This window comes from Carlito syrichta, unplaced genomic scaffold, assembly GCF_000164805.1.
Source record: "Carlito syrichta isolate Samal-C Ts95f unplaced genomic scaffold, Tarsius_syrichta-2.0.1 Scaffold287654, whole genome shotgun sequence".
In the NCBI taxonomy this organism is placed as follows: domain Eukaryota; kingdom Metazoa; phylum Chordata; class Mammalia; order Primates; family Tarsiidae; genus Carlito; species Carlito syrichta.
Window position 1 is genome coordinate 279,957 of NW_007231750.1, and position 13,583 is coordinate 293,539.

Sequence of the window (13,583 nt, forward strand, 5' to 3'; positions counted from 1 at the left end):
CTGAGCGGAAGGATCGCCAGAGCCCAGCAGGTCGAGGCTGCAGTGGCTGGGAGCGGCCACAGCACTCCAGTCTGGGAGACAGAGTGAGGCTCCAATTCAAAAAAAAAAGACCTCAGGACAGCAGGAGTGGCTACTAAGCTAGTTTCCTGTATTGGTTTCAGATCCCGAACACCAGTGAGCGACCAGCAGACCTCCCTGTGCGAACCAGAACAGGACTGGCACTCCGCCTTCCCCACTTTCCCCTTGGAAAAGAGTCCCTGAGCCACTGGAGGAGGCGAGTCTGGGAGACTCTTCAGACTGATCCTTCAGTGCTGAACCTTTCTGATCTTTGTGCAGCTGCCTCTGCACTGCTGTTTGATGACCCTTTGCCTGTGATGTGCTGGATCCCAACCGCTGGGCTAAATGCAATCATTTATTTAAACCAAAGGCAATGGGTTTGGTTTTATGAGAAGCCAGGAAGTGCTTTTGGTATATGTGGATGCCTAGCACTTAAGGAAATCTAGGATTTAAGCATCTGTTTGCTCAGTTGGTTGGGACATGGCACCTGGAAGCTCAGCTGTGGGGGGGTCCTTCACTGATTGTTTCACAGCCCTGTTAGTGGTCAGACTGTCCCAGGGCGAGGTTCCTAGAATGGAGGCTGTTTGGACAGGCGGGGTCCTTGTGCTAGCAGCTGCGCTGGTCTTGGTGCTGTCTTGCGGGGTGGGAGGAAGAGAGTTGCATGATCCCACCTCCCTGTATAGGAAGTTGTCAGTGAAGTAGGAAGGGATGTAGTCCTTTCCCAAGGAGAGCACTGCTTGTCGGGTGGCCTTAAAAGATAACCTTGACAACTAAAAATGTCTCCCTAGAGGGGAAATAAAAGATGATAATCTATTTACATTTTAGGATACCTTTTTTACTTAACTAGAATAATTTTAAAGAGTTTTTAGCCAGGCATGGTAGTTCATGCCTGTAATCCCAGCACTTTGGGAGGTTGAGGCAGGAGGATCGCTTGAGCCCAGGATTTTGGGACTAGTCTGAGCAACATGGTAAAACCTTGTCTCTACCAAAAAAAAAAAATTTTTTTTTTAATTAGCTGGTGCGCACCTGTAGTCCCAGCTACTTGGGAGGCTGAGGTGGAAGAATCACCTGAGCCCAGGGGGTGGAGGCTGTGGTGAGCCATGATGGTGCCACTGCACTCCAGCCTGGGTGAGAGTGAGACCCAACTCAAAAAAAAAAAAAACAAGTTTTGCATAAAGATGTAAGATTTTATTATCTGTTGATTTATGTATTATGTGAACCAGGGAGGTGTTGATAAAATAAGCTTAAAAAGAAATCCAGTTTACAGGGCAGTCACCCCTACTCCCCCAGGCAGACACCAAACACAACAGAAGTTTCTATCTCCTTTCTGCTGGAGCCTGGAACTTGAACTTATTTTCTGCACACTTCTGGCCTGTATTCTTTTTCTCTCTTTGCAACTTTCCATTCTCTCACTACCCAGCCTCTCTCCATCATCTCTACTCTGCCAGCCTTGATGGAGACAAGCCCTTGAGACCAGAAGCCACCTTTTCCCCAGGCGTAGAAATCTGTTACAAGCTCAGGTGATATAACTGAAGGTGAAATGTGTGTGTTTCTCCCTATGGATGCTGTGAGTATAATAGACATAACAAAAGAAAGGAACTCCTTTCTTTTGTTCAAACTCCTAAATTCTGGCAAAAAAAGTTACAACTCTCACCTATATCGTATAAGTGCTCTGGAGAGGAAGGACCAGCAAGTTCAGATAAAGCACTTGATTGAGGAGACGTACCCTTGCAAGGCAGATGTGGTTCTGGGGCAGACTCTACATGAGATGCTCTCTTGATGAGATTGTGAACTCCTTGAAGGCAGAGGCTTCTTGTGAAAAGGATGATGGTCACCAGTGTATAGAGACTCCCTTCAGGGCAGGAGTCCCAGGTTTGAACAGGAGCTGAGTGAGCTCTGGCTCTCCTAGTGTTCACTCCCTGAGTGAGCTAAGGGGTGGTGAGTGGTGGGCACTCCCACCCATGACCCTCTGGACACAGAGCAAGGCCTTGTCCCTGTGCAGAGCAGGAATAGTGTGGGGGAGGCTATGCCTGACACCCACCTGGACTCCTTGCCAGACACCCTCATACCTTCCCGTGTTCCCCAGGATATTTCCACATAGACAGGTGTACACACAGCTTATGTTAAATGGCTGATAGGATACCAAGGGACTTATTTTCTTTGTGCTTTTTAAAACTATTCAACCTTCTTAAAATGAGCATCTGTTTTACAAGCTTTTCAGAGTGTCTCCTGAGATAAGGAATTTCTTTTAGAAATGGCCAAGGCCTTCCTCCCCATCCGTGCCTTACATGCCACCCTACCCCGCCCTCTCTTCCCTCCGAAAGGCATCCCACACCCAGGCCTTCCATCTCCTGAACTGCCTCTGGAAGTTTCTCATCAGCCTATGAAAACATTCTCCACGTCATCAGATGAAACCCCTCCTTTAATTTATGGTACATTCATGCTTTGGAATATGCCACTCAGGAGTCATCAGTGTGTAGTATATTTCATGTCAGGAAGCAGCCATCTTTATTTGGTAAACAGATAGCAAAACTTAGTGTGGAATATGAGTCTAATTTTGTTAAAAAAGAAAATGTGTGTGGGTACATATATGTGTACATACAGAAAGAAGACTCAAAGCCTAGATACAAAAGACTAATAGTGGTTATCATTAGGCTGTTACTCATAACCGTATTTTATATTTGTGGTGGTGATGTGTATTTTTCACATTTCTATAGTGAACAAAATGTCTTACTTCCAGCATTAGAAAATAACTTCTAATAAACATGATTTTAAAGTGCTTTCTTTGCCTCAACGCCCTTTCCAAAGAGCTATGACATGGTCCTGCATCACCCCCAGCCAAGCTCTTTTAGAGCTATCCTTCTTCCAGGCACAGCTACGGGCTCGCTCCTGGATGGTCCCACCTCGCCAGGTGGCTTCCACACTGCCACGGCCCAAGGGCTCTTTCCTGGATGTTGTGGAACAGAACCTCCTAGAATCTCTCTCCTTCCTCCGGGACCCCAGGCTCTCAGGCTGCCTCAGCTCCATCCTGGGTGCTGGGCTCGTCCCCAAGGCTCAGACACGACAGCTCTGCTGAGTGTGCACAGCCGCCCCCAGGGAGGCTTCACTCACTCCCAGGAACCCTAGTCTCCAGCTCTGGTGGGGGTCAGGCCCACCTGCCCACTGGCCGGCTGCACTCAATATCGGCAGCATCTCTGTGCAGAATGCTTTTGTTCTGCAATTTGCAAGTCACCAGAGCTGGGAACCAGGGATTCAGGGAGGCCCTTTACCCCCACTCCAGCTGGCCCCAAACCTGCCTCCACTGAGGACCCTGGAATCTGGCCTCTCGTCTCCAGCCCACCACCTCCCTGCTCAGGCCTGGCACTTTCTACCTGGGCTGCTACACCAGCTGCCCTCAGGCCTGTTCTCAGCCCTGGGCCCATCCACCCTCCACACTGTTCCAGGGCCGACCCTTGGCCACAACACACCCCAGTACCGGCACTGGCCTTCCTGTGGAGGCTCCAGCTCCTTCCAGCCTCCCTCCAGCTCAGCTCCTCTGGTCACCCTACTTCCCACCACAGGCCTCTGCCTGTTGGAGTGGCCTCCCAATCTTCCCTCCCAGGCGCTGGGAGACAGAGGTGGCAGAGACAAGTCCCTCATCTCAGGGCCCTCACCCCTGGGGAAGGGGGAAAGCAAGGGCCGAGGGTGTCCCAAACGAATAGGTGGGTGACTCCAGTGGGAAAGATCTGGCCTCCCCTCCCCATGGCCAAGAGTTGGGGTTTGATTTTATTAAGGGAAGCAGCATAGTCACTAAACTGCATTTCTACTTTTGATGGATTTTGTCAGTTAGGATAGGCTAGCTTATGCTGCATTAACAAAAACCCCACAAGGTTTATTATTCACTCATGCCACATGCCCAGCAGGGCGTGGCTGGGCTCTGTCCTTACTCCCAGACCCAGCCTGGCACTGTCCCCTCATCTGGAGGAACACTGATTGCTGTGGCAGGGTGAAAGAAATACGGTTCTTAAGGTTTTTATCGGAAGTCACCCATATCCTTTCTGCTCGCAATGTGTTGACCAAAGCAAGTTACATGGATGGGGCAGAGAAATGCAATTCTACCTTTTGCCCCAAAGAGAAGCACAAGAAATACAGTGAACAGCATAGTTGGAGGCCACAGAAAACCTCAAAACAAAAACCAAAGTCTCTATGACCCAGTACATTCAGTGAAATGGGTTAAAGAGAAGTAAATGGGCATATATGTACTGCAGGACTTCTATATTGCAAAGCCTTTAATATTGTGACTGTCGGAGACAGCATTTGTTTGAGAGGAAAGCATGTGATTTTGTGTTTTTCCTGTGCCCTCTGCCATTCTGGCCCAGGGCCCAGCACACAATAGGCTCTCAAATACTTGACTCATGACTCTTGCTGCAATCTGTAGGGCAACCTCACGGCCTTCTCTGAAGTGGTGTACTCAAGAATAAAGAGGGAGGACTTGCAAGAAGAGGGCTGTTTGGAGAAAGAGCACCTGGCTTATTCAATGTCTGCAGTGTGCCAGGCTCCCTGCCTGATCTCATGAAATCTTCAGATAGTAGAGGCTGCTATCATCCCCAATTTATAGATGAGGAAATTGAGGCCCTGGAAACTGGCAATGAATTTTGAGTAACTGTCCAGCTTGTGTGACTAGTGCTTAAAATTTGTTCAGTCTCCCAGATTATCTTTGAAAATCTCTGTCAAAATGTTCACACCTAACACAGCCTTTTGAGGATGAGCTGGGGGGTTGCTTTGGTGGCCAGGGACAGGTTCCCTGGACCCCAGGAGTCAGTACTGTGAGCACTGAGCGTTGATTGGACCTTTCAATGTTTGGGTTTGTAAAATTGACCTCAAGACGACATGGATGGGTCCTGCCAGGACATTGTGAGCTGTCTTCACACAGACGCCTGATGGATGCAGCCAGTCACATGCGCCAGGTTCCTTCCTAATTCCTTCTAAACTTGCCCGAAGATGGGAATCCAGGGTTGGGAGGCTTCTGCGTCATCATCTCCTAAAGGAGCTCCCTCTACCTAATTCCTGTGACATGGGGGCATCGTGATGAGGTGGCTAAGAGCACGAGGCCCCATCAGACCCTCCTGGGTCCCACCTGGTTTGTGACCTGTAGGAATTCAAGGTTAAGTTGCTTAGTGTCTGAGCCTGATTCACTCTATCAAAGGCCAGTCACCTTACTATGAAGGTTAAATAAGAGAATTTAAGAAAAGCACTTAGCAAAGTGCCCACTGCACAGCACTTGCTTCGGGCCAGGTATGCCTCAACATATATTGACTCACTGACTCCTCAGAGCACCATGTGAGATACATACTGTTACTGTCCCCACTTTACAAAGAGGAAACTGACTCTGAGAGGTACTGTACATGCCTTGCCCGAGGCCATGCATCTTGGAAGGGGTAGAATCATGACTGAATGCCAGCAGGTCTGTCCGTAAAGCCTGCTCTCATCATCACTAATTGAGAGCTAATCTGATTTCTGTGGTGCCCTGGCAGACGAAGAACCAAGATTCCCTGCAAATGCTCAGGATCTGTTACTTCCTACCATGAAATCTAAGCAGATCTTTAAAATCTTTTGTAGATTTGGCAGCGTCCTTAGCAATCCCATCCCGTTACCTGACAGTGGAGAAAACAGACACTAAGAGGGTTGTGACGTGCCTGGGGTCACAGCTACTATCCAGCCCAGCGCCACCGGCTGGCAGCCCAGGCTCCTTCCTCTGGCCTCTTGAACCCAATCCCAGAAGCTTCATCCCCAGGGCCGCCCTGCCCACCTTTCTCCTTTCATGGGGAAATGTCCTGTCTGCGCTGCAGCTGGCCTGTATCCCTGTCCCACATGTCCTGTCAATGCCCCACCTCCCTCCTCCCCCCTCCTCTTCTCCCTGCTGCTCTGCCCCTCCCCTACTCCATTTCTGACCACAGTCCTCATAAGACCCATGTTTTCAAAGACTTTTGGAAGGCAGTGGTGAAGAATGACATGGAAACAAACAGATAATTTATTGTAATTTGTTTTAGACAGGGTCTCACTGTCAGGCTGGAATGCAATGGTGTGATTGTAGCTCACTATAGCCTCAACCTCCTAGGTTCAGGCAATCCTCTTGCCTCAGCTTCCTGAGTAGCTGGGATTACAGGCGTGTGTCACCATGCCCAGTTCAGAGGCTTTTTAAAATGAGGGGTTCTTAATTAGCTGGCACAGTGGCAAGTGACCATAGTTTCAGCTACTTGGGAGACTGAGGCACAAGGATCACTTGAGCCCAGAAGGTTGAGGCTACACTGAGCTATGATCATACCACTGCACTACAGCCTGGGCAACAGAGGGAGACATTGTCTCAACATAAACAAATAGAGGGAGATGCTGTCTCAAAAATATAAACAAACCAACAGGAGACCCTATCTCAAAAATATAAGTACATATATACATAAATAAAATGAGGGGTTCTTTATATCTAGTGGGCCAAAGAATGATCTGGCAAACTTCTTTATTGTTGATTATTATTTTTCCTTTTTTAAAGAAATGAAGTCTCACCATGTTGCCTAGGCTGGTCCTGAGCTCCTAGGCTCAAGCAATCCTCCTGCCTTGGCCTCCCAAAGTGCTGGGATTCCAGGCAGGAGCCCCATGCCCAACTTCTTTAAAAGGTAGATTTCTAAATTCTACTTTCCATAGATTTCTGATTCAGTAGGTCAGTACCAAGGCCCAGGAATATGCATTTAAAATAATCATCTGAGCCGGGCTCGGTGGCTCAACCTGTAATCCCATGCTTTGGGAGGCCAAAGTGAGTGAATTGCCTGAGCCTGCGGGTTTGAGACCCGCCTGGGCAACTTGGTGAGACCTCATCTCTACAATAAATATAAATAAAAGAATCATCTGAGAGGGACTCTTGGCATGGTCTCCAGGACACACTAAGAGAAGCACTGCTGGGGAGTGGGAACACTGGTGATGGTGGGGCTGGGGTGGCGATGTGACTCTCTCAGACAGTGTGGACTCCCAGGTAGAGTGGCCATGAAAGGGTGTCCTAGGCAGAAGAAACAGTGTCAGCAAAAGCATGGGGCTGGGGAGTGAAGTAGGAATGTGTCACCTTCAATGCCCCTCTAATGTAATGACGGTGGCATCAACTACTTACAGAGCCAGGCACTGTTCTAAGCACCAGGAATAGAGCAATACGTAAGTCAGGATAGCCTGGTGAGCATCCTGGAAGGCCTGGTGTTTGGGTGGTGGAAGGGTTACTCAACACCTACTGTCTTCCCTCCTGGGTCCCCTCCCAGCTCTCAAGTCTATCTTGGGGGATGAACAGCTTCTGTCTGCCCTGGTTTGGGGTAGGGGAGAAGTGACTCAGCAAATATCCACCGAGTCCCAGCATGGTGCCAGGCAGTGTGCTAGGCTCAGGGACATGAGCTGACAGTGTAGTTGGGAAGACAGCTGGGTAGTTCAACCTACAAAGGGTACAGTGGGGGATGGCAGGGATTCTGCCTCTCTCCAGACAAGAGAGGGAATGTGGACATTGAATAATTTAGCTCAGGGATGCTAAAGACCTAGCTAGGGTGCTGCTATTTAAATGGAAAGGAAGTCAGGGTCTCTGGGAGGGAGGAAGAGGGGAGAAGAAAAAGTGAAATAATGATGCTTCTGTTATCAGGAGGGAATGGTGACATGACTCGAAATAATACTGAAACGTCCTCTATCCCCTACTGTCTCTTACTTGTTTCTTTCATTGCACTTATCACAGTGTGTGACTGTAATTTTTTTTTTCTTTTTAAGGCGAGGGAGTTTTGCCCCCAAAAAGCAAGCTGTCTTGTTCACAGATATGAATGGTCCCCGTCCAGACACCTAGATGGCCTTCGCTCCTGTTAATTGGCTGCGGTTGAACGAATGAGGGTCATTTGTCCAGTGCCTACTGTGTGACATGCCCCATGCCAGGACGCTTTCTTTTCCGTCTCTTTTAATCCTACCCTGTGAAGCAGGTATAACCATCATCTTCAATCTGACGAGGAAACAGAGCCCCGGGGTTTCCAATGACTTGAAGGGTCCATAAGCGAGTAGGAGAAGAGTCAGGGCACCCATCAAGGTTTGTGTAGCTCCCGATGAGACACGACGGCTGCAAGCCGGGGGCAGCCGGACTTGGGGTCTCCCTGCTGAACCTCGGGACTTCACCAGCGCGTGGGTGCCAAGAGGGCTAAGAGAGAGACCTGTGTAATGTCTCCCTGAGCACCCATCAGCCGGTCTGATCTCTCCCAGGCGCCAACGCCAGCCGCTAGCCTCCCAGGAGACCCTCTCGAACACGCGTCTTTCTCCGTCCCTCCACGCGCCAGAAGCGTCGGGGGCGTCAGAGGACGTTCTGCGCTTGCGCCATCAGAATTTCCGGCTGTCCGGTGAACATCCGGGTCATAGGTTCATAGGGACCAATGAGCGCAGGTACCGTGAAGCGGGGGGGCGGGGAAAAGGCAGGGCATCATGGCCGCCCCCAGTACGCCGAGGCCGGGGGTTTGTGGGAGTTGAACTGACTTGCAGCTCTGCCACCGCAGACCCGCCTCTGCCCTCAGCAGCCAAGGCTTGGTGGGGCCCCGGCAGCTCTGCGAGGCGGCAGCTGGAGGGGAACCATGGGGACGGTGCACGCCCGGGTAAGAGACCCAGCGACCCGTGGGCTGCGTGACCTCTGGGCGGGCCGGGCGCCGCGGGGAGACGCTCTTCTGGCTGCGCCGAGGGTTTCTGTGGAGAGAGGGCGTCGGGGCCGGGCTGAGGAGGCCGCAAAGATGTCGCCTCGGGCCAGCGAGTCTCGTTGACCGCCTGGCAGCCACTTGATGCTCAGACGAGGGACGAGACGCGCTCAAGGTCACTCAGCGAGTCAGTGACCCAGAGGGGAGTAGCGAACTTTGCATGATGTCCTGAACCATAGTGAATATATTCTCTTTTTCCACGATTCTGAAGTTTTCTGTTCTTACCGGTCACCTTCTCCAGCCTCTGCCTGCTCAGCCGCTGCTGTAGTCATTATGGACACCGGGAGCAACGAGAATCCTTTGACGCCTTCTAACCCAGACCTGTTTAGCTAGGAGTTCTCTTTTCTCCTGTTTACCGTGCAAAGACGGATACCTCTCCGTGCCATAATTCCTCCTTTGAAAGTGGAGGTAGTAATGGTCCGACTTCACCAGGTTGTTGCGAGAATTCAAAGACTTAATGCCTGTGAAGTACCTACTTGGGTGTTTGCCGCCTGCTTACTGCTGCCAAACCGGTCTCCTTCATCCTGGTTTTAACCGAGGGACAGAGAATGAATTACTTTGTTTGGCTACCAAAGTTACATAGTTTACAGGCTCAGAATGTCCTAACACTCAGACTTCCTGAGTCCCAGACCAAACAGTACTTTTCTACTACAATGTGGATCGTTTCACTTGCTCCACTCAGAAGTTTACAATCGTTCCCCATTCTCATTCAAAAGATTTTAGCACAGATCTCAGCCTGTCATCCATAATTGGACTTAGCTCTCCTTGGTATATCTTTCAGATCAAATACCATTGCTCTTCTGACATGCTCTTTGTGGAACCCTCATAGGTCTGTTGCCCAATGTGCATGAGAAGGCAATACACCAAGACATCAGGTTGCAGCAGAGAAAGACGTTTAATCGTAGGGCTGCCGAACGAGGAGATGGGAGAAAAGCTTACATCCACCTCCCCAAGGAGTTAGTCTGAGTCTAGAGTTTTTCAAGGTCTGAAAGTGGGTCAAAGTGTGTAGATTGAAAATGGTTGATTAGGCAGAGAGTGCAGGGTGAAGTTATTGGACAGGGGGAGGAAGAAATTGTTCTCATGCTGTTCCTCTGTGGGAGTCCAGCCTGGTTAGTGTCAGCTGTGTTACTGGAATTCAGGAATCTAAAAAGCATCTTAAGCAATTCTTAAGCAAAAAGCCTTATGTTTCTAAAATCAGAAATCCTATCTGTAGGAACAATGGGGATATAAGTCTACACTCCAGATTAAAGAATATAGATAGGTCTGGCAGGCTTCCTGTTTTGAGATTTTAGGAACTGTAGTGGAATTTTTAAAGTATAATACAATATAAACTTTGTGCCCAGACAAAGTATATTTGCTAAGCATTTGGATTAAGAATAATGAATATGTGCACATATTCTTAATTTGTTTATGCTTTTGAGAACTATAATAATGATTCAATTTTTAAGATATTGTGCAACAAAAATGAAAAGGTATGATATGAAGTTATATATTTTTTCCGAGCAATATCTTCTTTTTTAAAAATTATTTTTAACTTATATGAAATTCATCCTCAACCACAACTGCTTGATCTTGCTAACTGCTGTGAGCCCAGTGCCCAGCCACAGTAGGCATTCAGTCCATATTTATTAAATGAAGAACAGAAAAGAAAACTCATTCCTTTTCCCACAAATGTTCATTGAGGACTTCTGATGTGCCAGGGCAGACAAAAATAAGAAACAGAAGGAGTACCTGTGAAGGTCATACACTTCTCACATCGAGGTGTCCCTTTGAGGGAGAGACTGCTTTTGCCTGAAGTAGCCAGGAATGACTCACAGAGGAGATAACATTTAGGCTGACTTTTTAAGCTACGTAGGGGAAAGCTGTTCTGGAATAGGGAACAAGGTGTGTGAAAGCCTGAATGTGAGGGTGGGATGGGTGGTGGGGATAGAAACTGCAGTAGCAGAAGTGGGCCCTGCTAAGGAATGTAGTTGAATTCTATCCCCATATGTGTATTTGAGGACCGTCAGAGCCTTTTAGGGCGGGGATAGGAAAGGGAACGTGATACTGTCTGGCCAGTTATCTTCCCAGAGAACGGATACTGACAGAAGGCTGTTTATATACTCGGGAAAAGGTGATAGTGGCCCCAGAATCCTCATTGCTTCACATATGCAGATGCCAAACACTTGTACAGACTTAAAAAGTGCCTAATTGTAGAGGATTAGGAGAGCAAGGAGTTAACATAGATTTCCTCAAACTTGGCTGTTTTGTGGCATTCATCTGCTGCTGCTCTAGGCCTTCTTGAGTTCGTCTCCAAGGGGTGGCTGGGAGTCCCTGTGATTAAGCAAGTTTATCTCAGTGACTTATGATCAGGCAAACTCAGGAAAAAAATAAGTAAATAAATATTATACAATAAGTTATAGTCGTAAGCATATATAACATAATGCGTAAATACGTATATATGCTTATGGTATTGTGGATGTGAATGTTGCTCAACCGTGCCCTAATAAACCCATCAAAAGTTGAAAATATTACAAGGCGAAAATGTGCTTAATACACCTAACCTACTGAGCATCATGGCTTAGCCTGTTGTGAACGTGTTCAGAACACATGCATTAGCCTACAGTTGGGAAAATTCATCTAAAACAAGCCTGTTTTGGAATGAACTGTTGAAAATCTCAGGTAATTTATTGAATATTGTACTGTGATTGAAAAGCAGAATGTTTGTATGTGTACTTGAAGTATGCTTTCTCCTGAATGCATATGCTTTCGCACCATTATAACGTCAAAAAATTTTAAGTTAAACTATCCTAAGTTGGAGACCATCTGTCCTACTAAATGTATATTATGTCTTCCCGGAAATACTAAATCAAGCATAGCCTATGGAATGCTTAAGATGCGGAAGATACTTTAGTGTTTTGGGATGGTATCCATTCAGCCTGTAGAAAGTTACCACTTTCTAACCCATTTTATAAGCATATGCAGTTCTCTTTTATGTAAATAAGCTTTGTGAAATGAAAAAAGTCTATTAGGGCCTACACAAAATATTTTCTTAATGATTTGGCTTATCAGTGTAGCTATCCTAGAATGTATACAGTTTTGATTCTAAAAATTAGGATACGTTCTATAACAACAGGAAAAAAAATTTTTTCTTTTCCCTGATAAATACCTTTGTGGCTTCTTGTTTTTGAATGGTGTTTTTCCTTCACATGGGCCTCAGGTGTACAGAATTAAGTCAGTCATCATCTGTGGTTCATGACACCATCATCATGGGTTTGTGCATGACCTTTTAGTTATTTTTTTATCTGCTTTATTTAGTGAACACTAATGAGTTAACAACCAACCCAAGAACTTGCACATTGATAGCAGCTTACACCTGCCTTTGTACACCCTATTCCCCCTCCTGTCCCCTGCCTCCACTCACCAGAGGGAACAACGGAATTTTCTGAGGCACCATCTAAAAAAAAAAAACCTCAAAGGTTTTTAAAATGTATATACGTATGTTACAAAGTCATTTATCTGTGGGTCCTCCCTCCATTTCAGAGTTTAGAGCCTCTTCCATCAACTGGACCTGATTTTGGAGGATTAGGAGAAGAAGCTGAATTTGTTGAAGTTGAACCTGAAGCTAAACAGGAAATTCTCGAAAACAAAGATGTGAGTTTTCTGTTGATGGTCTTGATACAAATATTACTGGAAACATTCACCTTCGTAAACCACTAGGTAGATGTAAATTAATTAACCTGTCTCAGTGCTTTTATCAAAGAAGAGTTTGTAACCATCTCCAACTAAAAGACTGGTGACTTTTAGAAAAATAGTTTCTATTTTTAGAGAAGTAGTTTTTCTTTGCGATTTTTTATGTGAGAGATTTAGGCAAACACTTAAAAAAAAATGTATGTCATTTAAAAACCAAAAATATTTCAAGGACAAACTCAAATTATACTTAAATTTATACATCTGTTCCTTGCTCCCAGAAAAGAGACTGTGGGTCTCAAATGAAACTTCCTAAACTTTTTTGCCTTTGAAATTTAAAAACACCTTTCTCTCTCTCTCTCTCTCTCTCTTTAGAAAACAGGATTTATTAAGAGGACAGAAAAAACTCCCACAGTGAGAGGGGACCCAAGGAGGTTGCCCTCCATGTCTTACAGAGTTTATTTTCTAGTCAGGAGACTGAGCAGAGAGGGGAGGGGCTCTTTGAGTCAGCATTTGTTGTGCTGTATTGATCAAAGTACCTGCAAGGTCTTTAGCAAGATGTGCACAGTTACTAAGTCAGGGGTCATGGCCTGTGTTTCTGCATAGGCCAGTGCTCAGGGAGTATGTTGAGAAGGATTAGGGGGCACATCTGTGATCTACCTTGGTTTAGGGCTAGCGTGGTCCTGGGTTATGTGGCTGGAGAGATCTCATTCACAGGAGCTACAGACCTAGCAAAGGGGAAGTCCAACTGACTAGTTTTTTTTAAAAGGTATGAAAAATAATAAAGTCCAGAAGTAAGAAGTGTAAGCCGGACTCGGTGGCTCAGCCTGTAATCCCGCGCCTTGGGAGGCTGAGGTGAGTGGATTGCCTGAGCCCGCGGGTTCGAGACCCGCCTGGGCAGGCGAGACCTCAGCTCTACAATAAATCACAAAATTAGCTGGGCGTGGTAGCGCATGCCTGTAATTCCGGCTACTCGGAAGGCTGAGGCGGAAGGATCGCCGGAGCCCAGCAGGTCAAGGCTGTGGTGGCCGAGAGCGGCCATTGCACTTCAGTCTGGGTGACCGAGTGAGACTCCAACTCAAAAGAAAAAAAAAAAGTGTAAGTTATTAAACTTGAAAAACATCTTGAAATTAA

At 47.0% G+C, this 13,583-nt stretch overlaps 2 protein-coding genes across 2 annotated transcripts in view; both read left to right on the forward strand.

Moving 5' to 3' along the window:
• The window catches only part of PNPLA3 (patatin like phospholipase domain containing 3), a 17,692-nt gene extending 16,769 nt beyond the window's left edge, over positions 1-923 (forward strand). The window contains exon 9 of the mRNA XM_021709905.1: positions 162-923. Coding sequence (XP_021565580.1) covers positions 162-261 — 100 coding nt within the window. The 3' untranslated portion in view covers positions 262-923. The remainder of the gene's footprint in view (positions 1-161) is intronic.
• Positions 924-8,467: 7,544 nt separating this feature from the next.
• Positions 8,468-13,583, forward strand: part of SAMM50 (SAMM50 sorting and assembly machinery component) — a 33,994-nt gene continuing 28,878 nt past the window's right edge. The window contains exons 1-2 of the mRNA XM_008052904.1: positions 8,468-8,684; positions 12,303-12,413. Of these exons, the coding sequence (XP_008051095.1) occupies positions 8,664-8,684; positions 12,303-12,413 (132 nt within the window). The 5' untranslated portion in view covers positions 8,468-8,663. The remainder of the gene's footprint in view (positions 8,685-12,302; positions 12,414-13,583) is intronic.